This window comes from Capricornis sumatraensis, chromosome 4, assembly GCF_032405125.1.
Source record: "Capricornis sumatraensis isolate serow.1 chromosome 4, serow.2, whole genome shotgun sequence".
NCBI lineage: Eukaryota > Metazoa > Chordata > Mammalia > Artiodactyla > Bovidae > Capricornis > Capricornis sumatraensis.
Window position 1 is genome coordinate 122761355 of NC_091072.1, and position 22154 is coordinate 122783508.

The 22154-nt window shown below is 37.8% G+C and overlaps 1 protein-coding gene across 5 annotated transcripts in view; it reads left to right on the forward strand.

Moving 5' to 3' along the window:
• CAPRIN2 (caprin family member 2) overlaps window positions 1–10891 on the forward strand; it is a 40433-nt gene extending 29542 nt beyond the window's left edge. The window contains exons 12-17 of one of the 5 annotated variants that reach the window (XM_068971166.1): window positions 472–618; window positions 3327–3495; window positions 4904–5026; window positions 5719–5819; window positions 8861–8924; window positions 10039–10891. In XM_068971166.1, coding sequence (XP_068827267.1) covers window positions 472–618; window positions 3327–3495; window positions 4904–5026; window positions 5719–5819; window positions 8861–8924; window positions 10039–10607 — 1173 coding nt within the window. In that variant the 3' untranslated portion in view covers window positions 10608–10891. Of the gene's footprint in view, window positions 1–471; window positions 619–3326; window positions 3496–4843; window positions 5027–5718; window positions 5820–8860; window positions 8925–9994 lie in introns of all 5 variants that reach the window. The other 4 variants (XM_068971168.1, XM_068971167.1, XM_068971169.1 and 1 more) reach the window with 4 other exon arrangements.
• Window positions 10892–22154: the final 11263 nt, after the last annotated feature.

Genomic DNA, 22154 nt, shown 5'->3' on the forward strand with positions numbered 1-22154 from the left:
AAGAGTTATTTATATTAGCTCAGGTTTGGTTTTCTTTTTAAAGGCAGCTGACTAAGGAATCTACTAGTAAGACTTTGAAACCGAAAAAAGTTAACACTGACTAAGCAACTCACCCAGGGTTTTTCTTAAGCCTAATTCTTCTGTATAAGTTTGGAATAATATTAGATTCTGAACTAGAAAATATTACAGGGTTTGAAAGGGACTAGGTCCTCATAAAAAATTCAACCCCTCATCTCTTAGATTGATTAATAGTAAGATTCTCACTTAGTCAGCAAGCTGTGCAAAGCAAATACTAGTGTGCATGCTCAGCAATTGAGATTTGAAATTGTAAGCAGAAGCTGTTCTTTTGCATTCCTATGTCCAAATGTCATCCTATAGGACTTGCTGACTTACGCCATCCTGGGGTTTAGTGTAAGTTAACTGCTTGTTGTATGGCAGGTGATTGGCTGATACTGCATTTCTCCTCCCTAGGCAGCAGTTTCCCCAAGCAAGCAACCGTCTTCACTAGCATCTCCAAATCCTCCCATGTCAAAGGGCTCTGAACAGGGCTTCCAGTCACCTCCAGCAAGTAGTAGTTCAGTAACCATTAACACAGCACCCTTTCAAGCCATGCAGACAGTGAGTATAAAACATGAATGATGATTGCAGCTCATTATTCCATTTAAAAAGCTACTGTTTCTTTAATATTGGGTACTATGTGAAAAAGTTTGCCTTTTCTATTACTCTTACTTGGACTGATAGAATTTGAGTTTGTTCAATGGAAATATTGTTTGTGGAGAGAAGAGTGTTAAATTCAAAGCCTCAATAATTTTGAATGAATATTTTGTCAGGGCATTTACCCTTCTGAAAATTAGTGATAGGCAAAGCTGAGGAGACCCATATTAAAGAAATGAAATGTAAGTGGGAAACATAATTTTCTATGAATAGCTTAATAATACTAACAATTACTAATATCACAGTTCTGGTATTCCACGGCATCAATACCCTGAAATATAGGACACATACTTGTGTGTTCTATTACTGTTGAAACTTTCATTTGATTTCATCTTCATTCATCTCATGCTGGGTTTTGGAGAATTGTTCAAGATTTGTATGGTATTTTGAATTACAGTCTACTTCCCTGGTGGCTCAGATGGTAAAGCGTCTGTCTACAATGCGGGAGACCTGGGTTCGATCCCTGGGTCAGGAATATTCCCTGGAGAAGGAAATGGCACCCCACTCCAGTACTCTTGCCTAGAAAATCCCATGGACGGAGGAGCCTGGTGCAGGCTACTGTCCATGGGGTTGCAAAGAGTCAGACATAACTGAGCGACTTCACTTTCTTTCTTTCTACAAGTTGTAGTTAAAACTTTTTAAGATTATATTACAACTAAGTTTGTATATTTATTCTCTAAACCTAGAATAAATATAAAACTTTTCTTTAGAAGAACACAACGTCTTAGCCAATAAATACTCTTCCTGATGATGCTTAATGTCCCACTTCACGTCCTTTTGAGTGACAGTAGTGAGATGAGGCCAGTGGAATGGCAGTGGGAAGCAGACACAAGGCAGGGAGATGGGCTGGTGAATTCAGACACATTAATTCACTAATCTTATTACTCCCTGCTTGGCCACCTAGAAAAAGCTCAGTATCCTTGCTTTCCCTCTATGCCTGTCAATCCATCCTACACAGTATTGTTATTTTTAGTAAAAAAACAAAAATCAAGCTACATTGGTTTTATTAAGTTTTTCTTATTCCTAATTAAAAGCAAATATTGGTCCATTATTAAATGAAATTGAATGTCTTTACCTGACAGTAACTTTTGAAGCCTGGTGTAACTTGCCAGACTAGTCCCCTGGACTTGCCCTGTACATTCTTATCACAGATACCTCTTTTGCTCATGCTGGTCTGTCTGCTCTACCTGTTTGGTTCGTATTCAATAGTACAAACTGGTTCTTATTTGTTCATTTACTCATTTATTCAACAAACAGGTAGTTCAAAGCCAGGCACTGTTCAACAATGCCTGGGTTGTAACAGTGGAAAATAGATGGGTCTTTGTGCTTAAGAAGCTTATACTTTATTATGGAAGTGGGAGGGCTAGAGAGAAAAATACTCATATATATATATATATATATATATATATAATATCATATGTGTATTGGGGAAAAATGGAGCAGGATAAGGGGGCTCGAGAGTAACAAAAGTGCTTTATTATACTCAGTGACCAGAGTCTGGTCAAATCATTGTCCTGCCACGTGGTAGAAATTCAGTACTGAATTTGCAGGTTTTTTCATTCATCCTTGGTTTCTGAAAAAGTACCCTCTTGCCCTATGAAGTTTTTATTCTCAATAAGCAGCATTATGATAATGTAATATCAGGAGAGTTAGTTTTTGTACTTTATTTAACTTCTGTCAGAAATCAAATAGGAATTTTTTTTTAACTGTGTTAAAATGTGCATAAAATTTGCTGTTTTAACCATTTTAAAATGTATGATTCAGTGGCATTAAGTACATCCACAGTGTTGTACAGCCATCACCCCTGTTTTTTCCAGAACTTTGTCATTATCCCCTTCTTCTCCCTGGTAACTTGTATTCTACTTTGTCTCTATGAGTTGCCTATTCTTAGGTACCTCATATAAGTGGACTCATGATATTTGTCCTTTTTCTATCTGGCTTATTTCAGTTAGCATAGTATTTTCAAGGTTCATCCATCCCTGTTGTAGCATGGATCAGAATTTCATTCTTTTTTATGGTGAAATAACATTCCATTGTATGCGTGTATCACATTCTGTTTACCCTTCATCTGCTGATGGACACTTGGCTGTTTCCACCTTTTAGCGCTTATGAATAATACTGTGCACATAGGTGTACACATCTCTCTTTGAATCTCTGCTTTCAGTTCTTTGGGTGTATGCCTACAAATGGAATTAGCGGATCATATGTTAATTGTACATTTAGCTCTTTGAAGAACCACCATACTGTTCTCTACAGTCGGCTGTACCACTTGACGTTCCCATCAGCATTGCATGAGGATTGTAATTTTACCCCACCCTCAGTTATACTTAGATTTTCTGTTTTTTTGTTTTGTTTGTGTTTAAGTAATCGTTGTCCTAATGGGTATGAAGTGGTATCATTGTGGTTTTGATTTATTTTTTTGTCTAGTGGCTAATGATGTTGGGCATCTTTTCATGTGCTTATTGGCCATTTATTGTCTTTGAAGAAATGTCTGTTCAAGTCCTTCACCCATCAGACAGAAGTTTTTGAATGTTGCAGAGTTTTGCCGAATGTCATCCCTCATTATTTTCTATGAAACTTTGCAAATGACTCAGTGTACTCTGTCTTTTAAGGTATTTAATGTTAATGCACCTCTGCCTCCACGGAAAGAACAAGAAATAAAAGAATCCCCTTATTCACCTGGCTACAATCAAAGTTTTACTACAGCAAGTACACAAACACCACCCCAGTGCCAACTGCCAGCTATACACGTAGAACAAACTGTCCTTTCTCAAGAGACTGGTAAGATCTTTGTGTATATTTTGAAGACTTAGATGAGAGCTAATTAAATGGAAAGCAAGTCTGTAGTGACATTTGAGAGGTTCTTTCCTGACTAGTAAGCATTATCTTTTCTCCTGTTCAAGTGCTGAGAAATGCTTAATGCCTTTTCCTCTCTTTGGTTAAGTTCACCTGTTAGTTTTAACGTTTGTAGAGGTAGAACTTAGATGGCTGATGTAACCCTGGAGTAGGCTTTTTTAAAATCTGATTGCTTTGATTACCATCAGCAGTGGTAGAGGTGCATAAGACACTATCCAGCTGCTTTTATGAAGGCTTTGAAGTCATTGTTAACTCTGTGTTATCACAGATAGATGGCTGTCTGACCATTTCTCTTTTCTTCTCTCTTGAAATAGAGCATTGATTAATGTGAAGATATATATTTAACTTATTATGCTTATTCCACTCTTTGCTTAGAGATGGGAGGCCCTTTTGGTCTTTCATGCTATTATAATAGGTACATGAAAGAGCAGGCAACTATGTAGTCATTTCCCAATCATAAGAAGCATTTGTAGATTTTTAATGTTGGTATTTCAGACCCCTGTTGGGTTTTCTAAAACTTAAGCCTGAGCAAACAAATTGAGCATTCTCAATTCTTAATTGCAAGAGGTGGTGAATGTAAATCCCTGGACCTAGCCACAGATGACCTCCTTCTGTTCTCACCTGTGCTGTGAAAACATAGGACGGGTGATGTACATAAAAGATATTGTTTGTTAACATGCCTTTTCAATTAAAGTATTAATAAAAGTTCACTTTCTTATTCTCCATGAGGTGAAATATTTAGCCTTTCTTTTTCCTTTGTGGTAAAAATATACATAACATAAAATTCATCATTTTAAACATTTTTTAAGTGTATAGGTTTTATGGCATTAAACAATCCAAGTTGTTGTGTGGCCAACACCACCATTCATTTCTAGAAAATTTTCATCTTCTCTGTTTAACACTAACGCCCCATTTCCCTTTCCTTCCAGCCCCTGGCAGCCAGCATTCTACTCTATGAATTTGCTCTAAGTACTTATCTTATATAAATGGAATCATACAGTATCTGTTCTTTCATAACTGACCTATTCCATTTACCATAATGTCTTCAAGATTTATCCATGTTATAGAGTGTGTCAGAATTTTCTTTCTAGGGCTGAATAATATTTTATTACTTAAACATCTCTATATATACACATGAATATCTATGGCTCCTATTTTTTTTTAGAAGGGAGAAAGTTGTATTAAAGGTTTGCTCTACACTGACTTCTAAGTATAAAGAATATTAAATTTTTATTACCGTTTAACTCTTGGACTCTAAAACTGTTTCCTTAAGCAGCAAGTTTTCCCGATGGAACTATTCAAGTAAGCAATGGTAGCCTTGCCTTTTACCCAGCACAGACGAATGTATTTCCCAGACCCTCTCAACCATTTGTCAATAGCCGGGGATCTGTTAGAGGATGTACTCGTGGTGGGAGATTACTAACCAATTCGTATCGGTCCCCTGGTGGTTATAAAGGTATGCTCTGAATATGTTTACTTGACTCAAGCTGTTTTTACTTTACCTTGTTCCTATTTGTTATTTCTGTTTGTAATGTAGTAGAGAATTCCCTATTTCTGCAAAATAGAGTATTTCTAATATATCTTTTGTCTATAACAGAGGAACTTTTTGTATGAAAAACTGATCCTGTGACTTAACTGAAGTAAAAGGTTGAACATTTTGTTTTTTCCAGGAATTAATTTTGGTTTTCATATTTGAATAATTTCTTTCTTTTGCTAATTGACCTGGCTGGCTCAAAACATGTTACAGTTAAGACAATACCCATTTCTTAGTTTTTTTGTCAGAGTATACCACAGATGATAACTTTGAGAGTATAATAGTGATACTCTTTTAAGTTAGATATGGTTCCAAGTATTCTAGTCACTGCATGATATTGGCAAAAGTATGCTAGACCAAGGCTTTAACCACCATCCTTTCCCAACCCCATCTGTATCCGAGCAATAGTAAAATTCTACAGTTGGCTTATTTGAAGTCTGTGATATTTTTATAAATGTGTGTTTTATTGTGGAAATAATATTAAAGAGTTTGCTTAAAGAAGGCATAGATCTAGTGATGGCTTTATAAGATCAGTTTAAGTGGTATAGAACAGACTATTTAAAAGTTTAGTGTAATTTTGCCCATAATTCTAATGTAAGTTGTTTATTTACTAGGTTTTGATACTTATAGAGGACCTCCTTCAATTTCCAATGGAAATTATAGCCAGCTACAGTTCCAAGCTAGAGAGTATCCTGGAACACCTTATTCCCAAAGGGTAAGAATAATTGTCATAATTGAACAATTGATGTGAAGTACAGTTGATATGAAGCTAGTGATTAACCTATAGCAGAGTCATAATTTGTTTTGTAATGGCACTTTTATTACTATGGAGAGTTGAGTTAGGAGCTTTTCTGATAACCCAAGTAGGATACATGACAATTGCCTGTTACATGGAACTTTAGGAGGTCTTAAGTGTGTTAGTTGCTCAGTCATGTCTGACTCTTTGCGACCTCATGGATTATAGCCTGCCAGGCTCCTCCATCCATGGGATTCTCCAGGCAAGATCTCTACTATCCAAGAGTGGATAGTTATTTCTTCCTCGAGGGGATCTTCCTGATTCAGGAATCGAACCTGGGCCTTCTCCATTGTAGGCAGATTGTTTACCGTTTACCGTGTGAGCCACCAGGGAAGCCCAGGACGTGTTAAGGACTTGATTAAATTTGCATTAACTCATTTACTTCACCACTCTATAAGGAAAACTGGAGTTCAGAAACAAGTAACTTGTATAAGGTCATTCAGCAAGTAAATGGTAGAAATTATATGCAAGTTTAACTCCATAGCCCGTGAAAGTGAAGTCGCTCAGTCGTGTCCAACTCTTTGCGACTCCATGAATCGCAGCATCCCAGGCCTCCCTGTCCATCTCCAACTCGCGGAGTTCACTCAGACTCACGTCCATCGAGTCAGTGATGCCATCCAGCCATCTCATCCTCTGTCATCCCCTTCTCCTCCTGCCCCCAGTCCTTCCCAGCATCAGAGTCTTTTCCAGTGAGTCGACTGTTCGCATGAGGTGGCCAAAGTACTGGGGTTTCAGCTTTAGCATTATTCCTTCCAAAGAAATCCCAGGGCTGATCTTCAGAATGGACTGGTTGGATCTCCTTGCAGTCCAAGGGACTCTCAAAAGTCTTCTCCAACACCGCAGTTCAAAAGCATCAATTCTTTGGCGCTCAGCCTTCTCCACAGTCAAACTCTCACATCCATACATGACCACAGGAAAAACCATAGCCTTAACTAGATGGACCTTAGTCAGCAAAGTAATGTCTCTGCTTTTAAATATGCTATCTAGGTTGCTCATAACTTTTCTTCCGAGGAGTAAGTGTCTTTTAATTTCATGGCTGCAGTCACCATCTGCAGTGATTTTGGAGCCCCAGAAAATAAAGTCTGACACTGTTTCCACTGTTTCCCCATCTATTTCCCATGAAGTGATGGGACCAGATGCCATGATCTTCATTTTCTGAATGTTGAGCTTTAAGCCAATTTTTTCACTCTCTTCTTTCACTTTCATCAAGAGGCTTTTTAGTTCCTCTTCACTTTCTTCCATAAGGGTGGTGTCATCTGCATATCTGAGGTTATTGATATTTCTCCCGGCAATCTTAATTCCAGCTTGTGTTTCTTCCAGTCCAGCGTTTCTCATGATGTACCCTGCATATAAGTTAAATAAGCAGGGTGACAATATTCAGCCTTGATTTACTCCTTTTCAAGTATAGGAAAGTCCTTTTTATTAAAAGTTTAATTTTTTGGATAATTCTTTATTTGAATAGTTCAGATATTCTTTACTGTATGTGGTGAAAGATTGATAGGAAGATGTTAGACTTTCCACTTTAACAGTCCTTGGAAACTCCCTGTCTCTGAGCATATCTGGATATGAATTTATACTACATTAGCATTTTAAGTTTTGAAGCTTTACAAGCCTTCTGTTATATACGTGGTATTTTACTGAGTTCTGTTGTTAATATACTAAGGATCTCTACTTGAAGCGCTTACAGTTACATGAGGTAAGACAGATGTCTGTACAGAGGCAGTGTTGAAGAACCCACTTTGGAGAACACACCACGTCACCTGAATGACTTGGGTTTGACCCTGGATCTCAACAACTCCCCTCGTTGTGTGACCTTTGACATGTTATATAAACTTTTTGAGCTCTAGTTCCTTATCTTTTTTTTTTTAAGTCACTCAGTCATGTCCGACTCTTTGCGACCCCATGGACTGTAGCCTACCAGGCTTCTCCGTCCGTGGGATTTTCCAGGCAAGAGTACTGGAGTGGGTGCCATTTCCTTCTCCATAGTTCCTTATCTTTTAGATGGAGACGCATCAGTTTGAGTTACTTATATCTGAAGTGTTGAGGATTACTCTGAGAGAGTCTGAGGATTAAATGAAGTGATAGACAAAAGTGCTTTGTATGAAAATGCCAGGCATGTATCAAGGATTCAAATACCAACTGTTATTACTTGATTGTCAATACTGTGTGTGAAGAGAATATGTTGACTAAAACAAACTTCAATAATAGCACATCTGTTCTCAGTACCAATATTCTAGTATTTTTTGGTGCTGTTTTCAGTTTCTTATTGAGGAAACATAAGATATCAATGATAGTAGTGTTCTTAGGAAGAGGATGAGGAGTTTGGGGTAGGAGTATTATTTTTATTATGTATTTTCTTGTCCTATTGAAGCTTTTTATTACATGTTAATAATTAATGACACTGCTAACTATTCTTTTCATGACTTGTACGGGGGCTTTTACCATACTTGGGAGTCAGTTTGAAATGTTGTCTTTTGGACATTTTTTGGTAAGGATTCCAAGAAATAATATGTTCATGTGTTATAATTCTTACCAATTTCCTTGTCAAATCCCTTAACACAGTTAATAGTTGTCATCACCCTTTGGTTTATAACTAGGCTGGATTAGTCTGTATTTTTGCTTTATTATGTCCTTTTGTATTGAGATGAAGCACAGAGGACCAGGCCATATTTCTGAATTTCCCTCATAACCTAGCACTGTGTCTTTTATGCAGTGTTATCTAAATACTTTCTTGTTTTTGCAAGTGTTAACATATCTAACCTGTCAGGTTAATTAACAGATGAAGATATATGTTACTGTGACCCTTGTTTTGTTTTTCTTGTTGTCATCTGAGCCCCTTTGGTTGGTTGTTGTTGAAGTCCAGCTCAAAGGCTCAGAGGCCTTAGTCTTACAGATTTATTTGCTAATAATAACTATTTTGCATTTTTTGTGCTGAGGTAAATATTATGTGTTCATTTTAGGATAATTTCCAGCAGTGTTACAAGCGAGGAGGGACATCTGGTGGTCCTCGGGCAAATTCGAGAGGTAAGGATAATTAACTGAGGGATTTATTTACCCAAAACGTACCTCTAGATCTTTCTTTATTCTCTGTCAAGTTCTCCCCAAAGTATGTTGTTTTCAACATTCATCTTTTGAGGTTTTGGGTTTGCTTAAATGCAGTACTGAAGACCAAGGGAGATAGGCTGTGGAGATCATTTGTCACTTTTAAGTGTATGTGGGTGCTGTGTATGTTATAAACTTGCTTGACACCAGAGCATAATTTAACCTTAGGTGCATATTCGCTATACCGACTTGGTATAGTTTTGGGTGATGTTTCAGGATGGTGGTTGTGGAATAATGGGCACTCCTAGATACTCTAGTGCCCCTTAGTACATTGATAGATTGGAATAAACAATGATTAAGACACCATGACTTGAACAAAAGCAAGATATTTTAATACTTCTTAAAATGTGAAGGTACAATTAAAAGATTCAGTGTAACTGAGAAAATCAAGAATGAAGATTAACTTTGTCACAAGAAAAAAGAAGCTTTTTGTTTTAAGAAAGTAGCCACTGTTCACATTATCTTTGCCTGCCATCTGAGCAGTGTTTTTGTATACTACTGAAAACATTAAAATTTTATGAAATCACATTAACTTAGAAATAAAGAATAAGCATTTATTATGGAACTTAGTACCATAACAAAATGTTTGAATGTCTAGTTCCAAAAGTTGCTTCTTTTATGTAATCTCAGTTTTCTTGAGTCCTTCTCTAGATAACTTGGAATCACTGAGGAATTAATAACTCAGAAATATGGGCAAAAGATAAAGAATAGAGTGTTCATTCACATCTGGGTTTTACACTTTGCCAGCTGTAACTAGTGTTAAGTTATCTAACCTTTTGGGGGCCTCATTTTCTTAATATTAAAAAGTAAAGCTACTGGACAAATCATCTAGGTCCTTTCTGGCTTTAGAGTAGTAGTATACAAACCTATTGTCAGAGAAATCTAGAAAAGTATACTGTAGCTCTACTTTATTGCTTTTTAAAAAACTTACTATAAAATGCATTTTTATCTGTGTTTCAGTAGCCGACTAATGTTAAATATTGTGTTCAAAGCTAACTGCTTCATTATGAGAAACTCACTGTTGCTAATAAAACAGCAGGGTGGAGTGATTCTTCTCAGGTGAGCAGCCCAGAAAGAGACAACGAAACCTTTAACAGTGGTGACTCTGGACAAGGAGACTCCCGTAGCATGACCCCTGTGGATGTGCCAGTGACAAACCCAGCAGCCACCATACTGCCAGTACACGTGTACCCCCTGCCTCAGCAGATGCGCGTTGCCTTCTCCGCAGCCAGAACCTCTAATCTCGCCCCTGGGACTTTAGACCAACCTATTGTGTTTGATCTTCTTCTGAACAACTTGGGAGAAACTTTTGATCTTCAGCTTGGTAGATTTAATTGTCCAGTGAATGGCACTTATGTTTTCATTTTTCATATGCTAAAGCTGGCGGTGAATGTGCCACTGTATGTCAACCTCATGAAGAATGAAGAGGTCTTGGTATCTGCCTACGCCAATGATGGTGCTCCAGACCACGAAACTGCTAGCAATCATGCAATTCTTCAGCTCTTCCAGGGAGACCAGATATGGTTACGTTTGCACAGAGGAGCAATTTATGGAAGTAGCTGGAAATATTCTACATTTTCAGGCTATCTGCTTTACCAAGATTGAAAGTCAGTACAGAATCGACAGTGAAAGGATATGGTGTTCTAATTAGTGGGAATAAGGAAAAGTAGTTCTTGCCCTTTTGACTGATTGGTTAAGGAAAATGTTTTCATTCCTAGAAGGAGGAGGAGGTCCTTACTTTTTGTTTTCCTCCTCGTGGTGAAAAATTTCAAGCTGAATGACAATTAGCACTAATCTGGCACTTTATAAATTGTGATGTAGCCTCACTAGTCAAGCTGTGAATGTATATTGTTTGCACTTAATCCTTAACTGTATTAATGTTCAGCTTACTAAACTAACTGCCTCACGTTCAGGCAAATTATAATGCCTTGTTGTGCCTCAATAAAAAAGTTACCTGCATCTTCCGTGTTCTTATTTGATTAAATATTTAGTTAAAAGGTAAGATGTTTAGTTTTTAGTGTTCATCACTGATAACTCTTGGATGGGAATCTTCATGGGTTCATACTGTTTATTTTTATTTATTTATTTTTTTGCTTCTTTTATTTATTTTTTGCTTTCTATTTTTACTTAAGCCTTTTATTTATGAGAGCTCCTTTGAATTACTTTTCTGTTATTATACATATCATTCATCAAAGTATTTCATCTGTTTTCCACTGCCCAAATCACATATTCTCCTTGAAGCTATTTTGTAGTAGAGGGTGTTATCCTTTATTTAGCTGTCTTCAAGTTCCTACCATATGAATACAAAATAGAGCAGGAGATACATAGATAATACTACTGGTCCACTGTCAATAAGTCTTATGCTTTTTAGTGGATTCTTAATTTGAGTAGGTAAAATATTTAGTCAACAAAAAGCACACATAGGTCTGTGGTCAGGCAGTGCTGTGTTGGAGTGCTGCTTTTGCCACTTAGTAACTGATCTTGGGCAAGTTATACATCTTAAGATTTTTTAAAAGACCATTTCCCAAGATGTAAAATGGGCATGATAGATCAGCCTCATAGGGCAGTTGTGAAGTTCAGCTAAACAGTTGAATACATCTAGTTTAAATGCATCTAAAAGACTTAACACAGTAACTGATACTGAAGCATTTAATAAACGTTAGATGCTGTAATTGTGTTTTTCTCATTCTGAAAATTTTCGGGTTCTGCGTGTGTATATACTGTCTTGCATGCAGTATAGCCAGAGTTTAGTGTCCATCTGGGCATACATCATCACAGATCTTGATTTGTTTGTAAATGCTTCTCACTAATAGGAACTTAATAATGTTTCTCAGTGACTTTAAAGAATAATTTTTTAAACATTTTGATTGCATATGCTAGGGTTTATTAGTGTCAGAGAAAGGGCATTCTTAGTCTGCAACCAAGCAAGTCACTTGGTGAGGTAGAAAGTTCTTGTTCTGATCCTCCACTCACTCTGTTGTTAAATAATCTCAGGAAGACGGTGTAAGAGCATTAAATCATTATGGTTAATATTTGAGCTAGGTGTGGGTTTAGCAATTAAATCCTATGTAGTGTTAAATGGTAGTATAGTGCTCTCAAGATAGAGGATGTAATGTGATTCACTATTTAACAGAACTTTTCAACACATGATGTACTTTGTGAGTTAGAGATATCAGTATTCTAGTTAGTTCATGGCCTTTATGTCCAGAACACAAACTGAAAAGTATACAGGAAAGCCCAGGAATACTGGAGTGGGTAGCCTATTCCTTCTCCAGTGGATCTTCCCAACCCAGGAATTGAACCGAGGTCTTCTGCGTTGCAAGCAGATTCTTTACCAACTGAGCTATGAGGGAAGCCCCTGTATAGGAAAGCAGAAATATGATTAAATGATTGAGTGGAAAACTTGATGTTTAATAACAGTTGTTGATCAAGTTCAGTGAGGCCTTTCTCAGTCCTTTTTAGCCACTATTTCCTGCTGCATTAGGGTCTTCAGTTTAGTCTTTTATCCTGCACCCAATCAATGTTTATTTAAAATATTGTGAATGACTTTATATTTTTTAAGATAAGTGTCCAACAAGAAGAGATTCATTACCTAGGATATCCCCTCATGAAACTCATGTTTTAGGAGAGTTTTTTAAATGAAATACTATTTTTCTAAGTGTAAAGATAACTAGAAAATTAACAATTCTTAGACTTAAGGAATGAATGAACAAGACCTTTCATTCTGAAGCACTGTAACTTTTGAAGATATAGTTCTGGAATCTTTTAGTAAAAATCCAGATGTCTTTATAGAAAGATGTACATAAGCAGATTTTAGATGCCTTTGCAAGAGATGGTGGGTATCCATAGATATGCAAAAGCACATTTAGGGACCTTGTATAAGGAACTTATATTTTACTGAGAGGATCTTGTGGGTATGACAGGTGGAAAGGCATTCCATAAAGTTACAATATATCTCTGAATATATAGATTGTTACTTGTCTTACTGGAGATAGAGATAGGGGAGGTAGTTTTTCTATAGATTTTCTACAAATCTGCCTCGAATTTTTTTTTTTCTTTTCACTTTAAATCTTTTAGTCTTTTGTTAAATGAATTTTCCCTTAAGAATTGTGAGCAACTGACTCCTATCTCCTCTAAAGTTATTTAGGGAGTAAATGCAGGTATTTAAAGCAGGAAATATTTTTGAGAGGTTTGTTCACTTGCCTCCCATACCAAGTATCTTGTCAACCATTCCATTTTTAAATTGAAACTTTCTAAACTCCACTGGAGGCTCAGTGGTAAAGAATCTGCCTGCAATGTAGGAAACGTGGGTTCAATCCCTGGATGGGAAGATACCCTCGAGAGGGGAATGGCTACCCACTCCAGTGTTCTTGCCTGGAGAATTCGACGGACAAAGAAGCCTGGTGGGCTACAGTCTAAGGGGTAGCAAAGAGCGAGATGACTAAGTGACTGAGCATGCTTGTGCACAAATACAAACTCTGTGATAGCTACCATTTTACAATGCTTTGACATTACATACTGTGTTTTTATACTTTAATCTTCCCTGTTTTCTTTCTTATTGACTGATGTTCTATTGTGATCTTTGTGATGATACTTTATGTATTTTATAAGGTGAAATAATTTTTGGCATATAGACTAAAGGTTTTTTTCACATGCATTCCACTCTCCTCCCATGACAAACATTTTATTTTGATGAAAGATTTTTGAGTTGTTTCTCTAGGTCCTCCACTTGCTAATGTATCTCAGGGGTATTTTTAATTGTCACATCAATGATTAGGTCAATACCTTTAGTCCTCACTTTTCAGCTTTTGGCGAGTGTTGACAAACTGATAGGGACAGCTCACTTGCTACCACAGCAAGATGCTGAATGCCAGATGATAAAATAGTTACCCATTTTCAGTATCAGGAAGCCTTGGGCTCACTAATTGTAAGTTTTGTAAGCATTATTATTTTATTTCAAGAGCTTTATGCTTTGAAATAAGTGATTAATTTAGTCTTTCAAATAGCTGGCTTATCTGATTTGTACCTGACTCGGGCTACAAAGATGAATGCTCAGACATATCAGTAACAGTTTTATCCATTTCATCTGCTGAGAGCAAATCTCTGAGTTATTTCTCTGATTTCTGTCACACTTCTATTTTTCCTGATCTGTATCTGGACTAGCTATTTAATCTCATCTTTTCTCTTGTTTCTAAGTTTCACTTCTGGAAGATTTCCTTGATTTTGTCTTCTGACATTTTTACAGAGTTTTAAATTTCTGGTATGTTAAATTTTTAAGTATACTTCTGTTATCCTGAATGTTCCTTACATGTGTAGTCTATTCGTTTTAAGATTGTATTATTGTCTAATTCTAAGGATAGTTTTTCTCTTTAAGTTTTCTTCCGTTTGTAGTCTGTTTCCTACACTTTCTGTTTGTCCTAATGTCTTATCTGGGGTGTTATATTTGATCAGAATCTTGTGATTATTGGTTGAGTATTCATATTTAAGAAGTGGTACCTAAAAGTGATTGGAAGCTTTGAATGCAGAGGTGGGGCTTCTTGACTGAGTTCATAGTAGCATGATTTTTGTGGAGAGGACACCAGTGTGGAAGTAGGGAGGAGCTGTCTAACACTGAAGCTGTAAAAGATGGATAAATTTGACATGTAGAATTTATTCCCCTTAAAGTTCTGTTAGGGAAAATAATGTCAAAAGACAAATGACCGCCTGCAGGGGGAGAAAATAAAAAGATGGCCAACAGAATTGAATGCTCAGTTCATAGGTACTTTAAAAAATCAGTAAGCATATGTAACATTTTAAAGTGCATGTTTTGGCAAGCATGTGGGAAAACAGGCACTCATACTGTTCAGTTCAGTTCAGTCACTCAGTCGTGTCCGACTCCTTGCGACCCCATGAATCGCAGCACACCAGGCCTCCCTGTCCATCACCAACTCCCAGAGTTCACTCAGACTCACGTCCATCGAGTCAGTGATGCCATCCAGCCATCTCATCCTCGGTTGTCCCCTTCTACTCCTGCCCCCAATCCCTCCCAGCATCAGAGTCTTTTCCAATGAATCAGCTCTTCGCATGAGGTGGCCAAAGTACTGGAGTTTCAGCTTCAGCATCATTCTCTCCAAAGAACTCCCAGGGCTGATCTCCTTCAGAATGGACTGGTTGGATCTCCTTGCAGTCCAAGGGACTCTCAAGAGTCTTCTCCAACACCGCAGTTCAAAAGCATCAATTTTCTGTGCTCAGCTTTCTTTACAGTCCAACTCTCACATCCATACACGACCACTGGAAAAACCATAGCCTTAACTAGATGGACCTTTGTTGCCAAAGTAATGTCTCTACTTTTGAATATGCTATCTAGGTTGGTCATAACTTTTCTTCCAAGGAGTAAGCGTCCTTTAATTTCATGGCTGCAGTCACCATCCGCAGTGATTTTGGAGCCCCCCAAAATAAAGTCTGACACTGTTTCCACTGTTTCCCCATCTATTTCCCATGAAGTGATGGGACCAGATGCCATGATCTTCGTTTTCTGAATGTTGAGCTTTAAGCCAACTTTTTCACTCTCCACTTTCACTTTCATCAAGAGGCTTTTTAGTTCCTCTTCACTTTCTGCCATAAGGATGGTGTCATCTGCCTATCTGAGGTTATTGATATTTCTCCTGGCAATCATACTGTAGATGATAATAAAATGAGTACTTTTTAGAAAGATAAAGTATATGCTTTCTGACGCAGAAATTCCACTACTAGTAATTTACAAATAGTTTTGGAATTACGCTGAGATACAGCATTAATTATAACAGCAAAAACTGGAGAAACAACCTAGATGTCCATCAGTAGGAATTGGTTAAGTCAGAAAAGACTGTCCTGCAATGTGTGCAATGTCATTTCCGTAAAAATTTCTGAAAGAAAGTATATGTGGTTGAATTTTTTTTCCCCAGTAGTATGTACAAAATGTGATAGTGTTGGCTCTAAGGAAAAGGGGTTGGTTAGTAGGTATTTTTCATTCTGCATATTACTATAGAATTTTTTTTATTGGAGGCTAATTACTTTACAGTATTGTATTGGTTTTGCCATACATCAACATGAATCTGCCACGGGTGTACACGTGTTCCCAATCCTGAACCCCCCTCCCACCTCCCTCCCCATACCATCCCTCTGGGTCATCCCAGTGCACCAACCCGAAGCATCCTGTATCCTGCATCAAACCTAGACTGGTGATTCATTTCTTATATTATACATGTTTCAATGCCATTCTCCCAAATCATCCTACCCTCTCCCTCTCCCTATAGAACTTTAAATATACATGTCACTTTTTTGTTAAAAACTATAAAGATAAACTGTTAGATTGCTATGGTACTTACCCTGTCTTGTGTTTGCTTGGATAGAGCTTGAGGGTCTGCTTTAATTCTCATTAAGCCTGGGATAACACATGGAAGAGTTTGACTATAAAAACCTTTCACCTTTCACTAATATTTGTATTTCACTTCATGATTTAGAGTACTCTCATTTGTGTAATCTTATTTGATCTTCATAGTGGTCCTGGTGAGGCAGATAACTTTTTTAGGAGATAAGAAAATTGGGACAGTTGGAGATTGACTTTCTAAGGCCACTAGCAGAAGTGCCCCAGCCAGGCTTTGAGTCCAAGTACAATGGTGGCCCTTCCTATTGTTCGTGTTCCTCTTCTTTAGTTCACGTGTGTGGTCTCCTCCACTGTATTTTCCATTGCTTTTCTTTTTCTTTTCTTTTTGCACACAGTTATTTTAGAGGTACTACTCAGCTTTTACTAGGGCAGACTAAACACTGTGAACTGGATACACTGAACCTGGTTGAGGCTGTCATAAGTTATCATTTTTCATATGTCCTGAATTTGAACAGGATGACTCTATTTCCAATGCAAAATGTGGAAAGTCTGAGGAAATGAAGAAACAGAAGATTTTGAGGAAAAAAACTGATTTGAAAGTACAAATTTCATCTTCAGTCTTTGCTAATACCACTCTTTTAGTTTCTATGCCTCCCACCACTACTATCATTTTAGTTTCTTGGAGATGGAAATTTCTGGCTTCTGATCCAAAACTTCCTAACCCTCTATTACTTTAGCTTATAAATACTGATTTATTATCAGTATTATCAGTATCAGGTTGGATGGCATCATCGACTCAATGGACATATCCAAACTCCAGGGGATGGTGAAGGACAGGGAAGCCTGGCATGTTGTCCACGGAGTCGCAGAGTCAGACGTGACTAAGTGATTAAAAACTAACAATAGATTTTTATGTTTTAAAAAATTTTGTTTTAAAAAAATTCTTCTTTAACTGAGAGGTCTGTCAGATTCTTTTAAGAAACTCTGCTCAGGGCTTTTGGTTATATGTGACAATTCAAAGGAGAGTACCATGCCACTGACTTTATTATACTAACAATACTGAAGATCTTACATTTATGAGACATATGTATGTACTATTGGCTGTATTTCAGGTGCTATGATGTAGAGTTCAGCCAATAGAGACCTTTTTGAAGTAGAGGCATTTAGTCAAAAAATTTATCATACTCAGATCATTTGAATGATTTAAGATTATTTAAGGGATCATGTAACTTACAGATAGAGATTTTTGTGCATTGGGTTTTAACTCCCATTTTGTCTTTACCATATGGACGAGATTCAATCCTGCTAACATAGACTTGCTGCTAACATAGCAGATGAGCTGCTGCCAACAGATGGGGAGGACAGCTGTATGATATCCCATTTAGATGACTGAAATGTTAAATCTTAAAAAAAGGCCACAGTGGTAGTGCTTGGAGTGAAAATTGCTTTCTATAACTCGAGCTGTAATCATGCCAGTTATCCTCTATAGCTCTATTTCTAGGATGATGTCATCTACTTCTACACAGATGACTCACGGTTCTCTTTACTCCTTCCTGTAACCACCTTCCTCCCCACCCCACCCCCGCCATAACTTCCTCTTTCTCACCCAGCTATTCTGTGAGAGCCAGATGTCAACTTCCAGATGTCACTGGAAATCTCTGCCTGTATAACCCATAAGCACCTCTAGTTCAACATGTCCAGAGACAAATTCATCTTTCCTCCAAAATATAGTACTCTTCCCATTTTCCCAAAGGTCATCAAATCTTGATGCTCTATAATCATTTTTGACTTCCTTTTTGTCACTTTGTGGATCTAATCAGTCACAAATTTCTGTTGCTTCAATGAAGTCACAAATTTCTGTTGTTTCTGTGAAATGTCTTGTATCTGTCCTATCTTCTCTATTCTTACTGTGTATTTCCTGTTTCAGATGCCTTCTCTCTCAAACATTCACTCATTTATTAATTCAACCAATATTTACTAATTGCTTATTATGTGTCAGGCATAGTATGGGACTATGTCTCATTTATCAAAGGTTGAATAAGGTCTCTCCTCTCCTTAATAGAATCCACTGATAATAATACCGAGCGTTAGCATGGGCAATATACTTACCTCATTCAGTCTTCACAGTAGCTTTTGAAAACAGATGAGCAAACAGGCCCAGAAAGGTGAGGCAATATGCAAACTACAGTGAGAGAATACAGCTCACTCAAACTCTGTCTTAAAGTGAATGTGTTAATTTATACAGACATGCTCTCATATTGTACATAGTAGTAAAAAAGAGGGAACTTGTAAACAACAAACCATTTATAAGTTAAAGATAGAGTTTAGGGAAAGCTACTTTAAAACACTTGTAAAGAAATAGGTGTTTGTGGGTTTTTTTTGTGCCTGTTTTATTTTTGTTGTCTCAGAATTTGACAGCATTATTTTTTAGTAGCTTGTCTTCACTGCGTCTTTTCAAAGCATACACAGTTTTCATGGGAACATCATCTCTTTCTTTAATGACATATTTTGTAACTTAAAATTATTTTGAGATAATTGTAGATTCTCATGTAGTTGTAAGAAATAATACAGATGGATCCTGTGTACCCTTTATTCAGTTTCCTTCAAAAGTAACGTATTGCAAAACTGTGATGCAGTATCACAACTAGGATAATGAGGTTGATGCAGTTAAGACAAAGATTATTTCCATTTGCACAACAATCCCTCTTATTGCCCTTCCATATTAACATACACTTCCCTCTTGTAGCCAGCCCCACTTGAATCCCTCAGAAGCCCCGATCTGTTCTTAATTATTTTATGAATGTCTGTGTGCACTAGGAGAAAGGAGCAGTGACCCCACAAAAGACTGACCCAGACTTGCCTGTGAGTGTCCAGGTGTCTCCTGCAGAGTCATGGGTCAGCAGTGCCCTGCTGCAGGGTTGGGGGCACTGAGTGCAGCAAATGCCTGCATGGGACCTTTTGAAGGAGATCACCATTTTCTTCATTACCTCCACCATAGTTTGGTCTTAGGTCAAACAATAGGGAGGGAACACAGCCCTGCTGATCAAAGAAAATTGGATTAAAGATTTACTGAGCATGCCCCCCCCCCCCCCCCCCCAGCATCAGAACAAGACCCAGTTTCCCTCACAGACAGTCTCTTGTCCATAATGCCCTTATCCTTACAAGGGCAGACAGAATGAAAACCACAATCACAGAAAACTAATCAAACTGATCACATGGACCACAGCCTTGTCTTAACAAAACTAGGAGCCATGCCATGTAGGGCCATCCAAGACGTATGGGTCATGGTGGAGACATCTGAAAAAATATGGTCCATTGGAGAACGGAATGGCAAACCACTTCAGTATTTTTGCCTTGAGAACCTCATGAACAGTATGAAAAGGCAAAAAGATACAAAACTGAAAGATCAACTCCCCAGGTCAGTAGGTGCCCAATATGCTACTAGAGAACAGTAGAGAAATAACTCCAAAACCAATGAAGAGACAGAGCCAAAGCAAAAACAACACCCAGTTGTTGATGTGAGTGGTGATGGAAGTAAAGTCTGATGTTGTAAAGAACATTGCATAGAAATCTGGAATGTTAGGTCCATGAATCAAGGTAAATGGAAGTGGTCAAATAGATGGAAAGAGTGAACATTGACATTTTATGAATCAGTGAACTAAAATGACTGGAATGGGTGAATTTAACTCAGATGACCATGATATCTACTACTGTGGGCAAGAATCCCTTGGAAGAAATGGAGCAGCACTCATAATCAACAAAAGAGTCTGAAATGCAGTTCTTGGGTGCAGTCTCAAAAATTACAGAATGATCTCTGTCTGTTTCCAAGGCAAACGATTCAATATCACAGTAATCCAAGTCTATGCCCCAACCAGTAATGCTGAAGAAGCTGAAGTTGAATGGTTCTATAAAGACCTACAGGACCTTCTAGAACTAACACCCAAAAAAGATGTCCTTTTCATCATAGGGGACTGGAATGCAAAAGTAGGAAAGTCAAGAGATACCTGGAGTAACAGGCAAATTTGGCCTTGGAGTACAAAATGAACAGGTCAAAGGCTAATAGACTTTTGCCAAGAGAACGCACTGGTCATAGCAAACACCCTCTTCCAACAACACAAGAGAAGACTACACATGGACATCACCAGATGGTCAATACCAAAATCAGATTGATTATATTCTTTGCAGCCAAAGATGGAGAAGCTCTATACAGTTAGCAAAAACAAGATCAGGAGCTGACTGTGGCTCAGATCATGAACTCCTTATTGCCAAATTCAGACTTAAATTGAAGAAAGTAGGGAAAACCACTACAGCACTCAGGTATGACCTAAATCATATCCCTTATGATTATACAGTGGAGGTGGCAAATAAGTTCAAGGGATTAGATATGATAGTATCTGAAGAACTATGGACTGAGGTTTGTTACATGTACGGGCAGCAATCAAGACCATCCCCAAGAAAAAGAAATTCAAATAGGCAAAATGGTTGTCTGAGGAGGCCTTACAAATAGTTGAGAAAAGAAGAGAAGCTAAAGGCAAAGGAGAAAAGAAAGATATACCTATTTGAATGCAGAGTTCCAAAGAACAGTAAGGAGAGATAAAAAAGCCTTCCTCAGTGATCAGTGCAAAGAAATAGAAGCAAACAATAGAATAGGAAAGACTAAAGATCTCTTCAAGAAAATTAGAGATAACAAAGCAACATTTCATGCAAAGATGGGCACAATAAAGAACAGAAATGGTATGGACCTCATAGAAACAAGATATTAAGAAGACATGGCAAGAATACACAGAAGAAATATACAAAAAAGATCTTCATGATCCAGATCACCACGATGGTGTGATCACCCACTTAGAGCCAGACATACTGGAATGTGATGTCAAGTAGGCTGTAGGAAGCATTACTACGAACAAAGCTAGTGGAGGTGATGGAATTCCAGTTGAGCTATTTCAAATCCTAATAGATGATGCTGTGAAAGTGTTGCCCTCAATGTGTCAGCAAATTTGGAAAACTCAGCAATGGCCACAGGTGTGGAAAAGGTCAGTTTTCATTCCAATCCCAAAGAAAGGCAATGCCAAAGAATGCTCAAACTACTGCACAATTGCACTCATCTCATATGCTAGCCAAGAAATGCTCAAAATTCTCCAAGACAGGCTTCAACAGTACTTGACTCATGAACTTCCAGATGTTCAAGCTAGATTTAGAAAAGACAGAGGAACCAGAGATCAAATTGTCAGCATCCGCTGGATCTTTGAAAGAGCAGGAGAATTCCAGAAAAACATCCACTTCTGCTTTATTGACTATGCCAAAGCTTTTGACTGTGTGGATCATGACAAACTGGAAAATTCTTCAAGAGATGGGAATACCAGACCACCTGACCTGCCTCCTGCGAAATCTGTATGTAGGTCAAGAAGCAATAGTTAGAACTGGATGTGGAACAACAGACTGGTTCCAAATATGGAAAGGAGTATGTCAAGGCTGTATATTGTCACCGTGCTTATTTAACTTCTATGCAGAGTACATCATGTGAAATGCCAGGCTGGAGGAAGCACATGCTGGAATTAAGATTGCTGGGAGAAATACCAATAACCTCAGATATGCAGAGAACACCACCCTTATGGCAGAAAGGGAAGAAGAACTAAAGAGTCTCTTGATGATAGTGAAAGAGGAGAGTGAAAAAGTTGGCTTAAAACTCAACATTCAGAAAACTAAGATCATGGCATCTGGTCCCATCACTTCATGGCAAATAATGGAAACAGTGAGAGAGTTTATTTTGAGGGGCTCCAAAATCACTGCAGATGGTGACTGCAGCC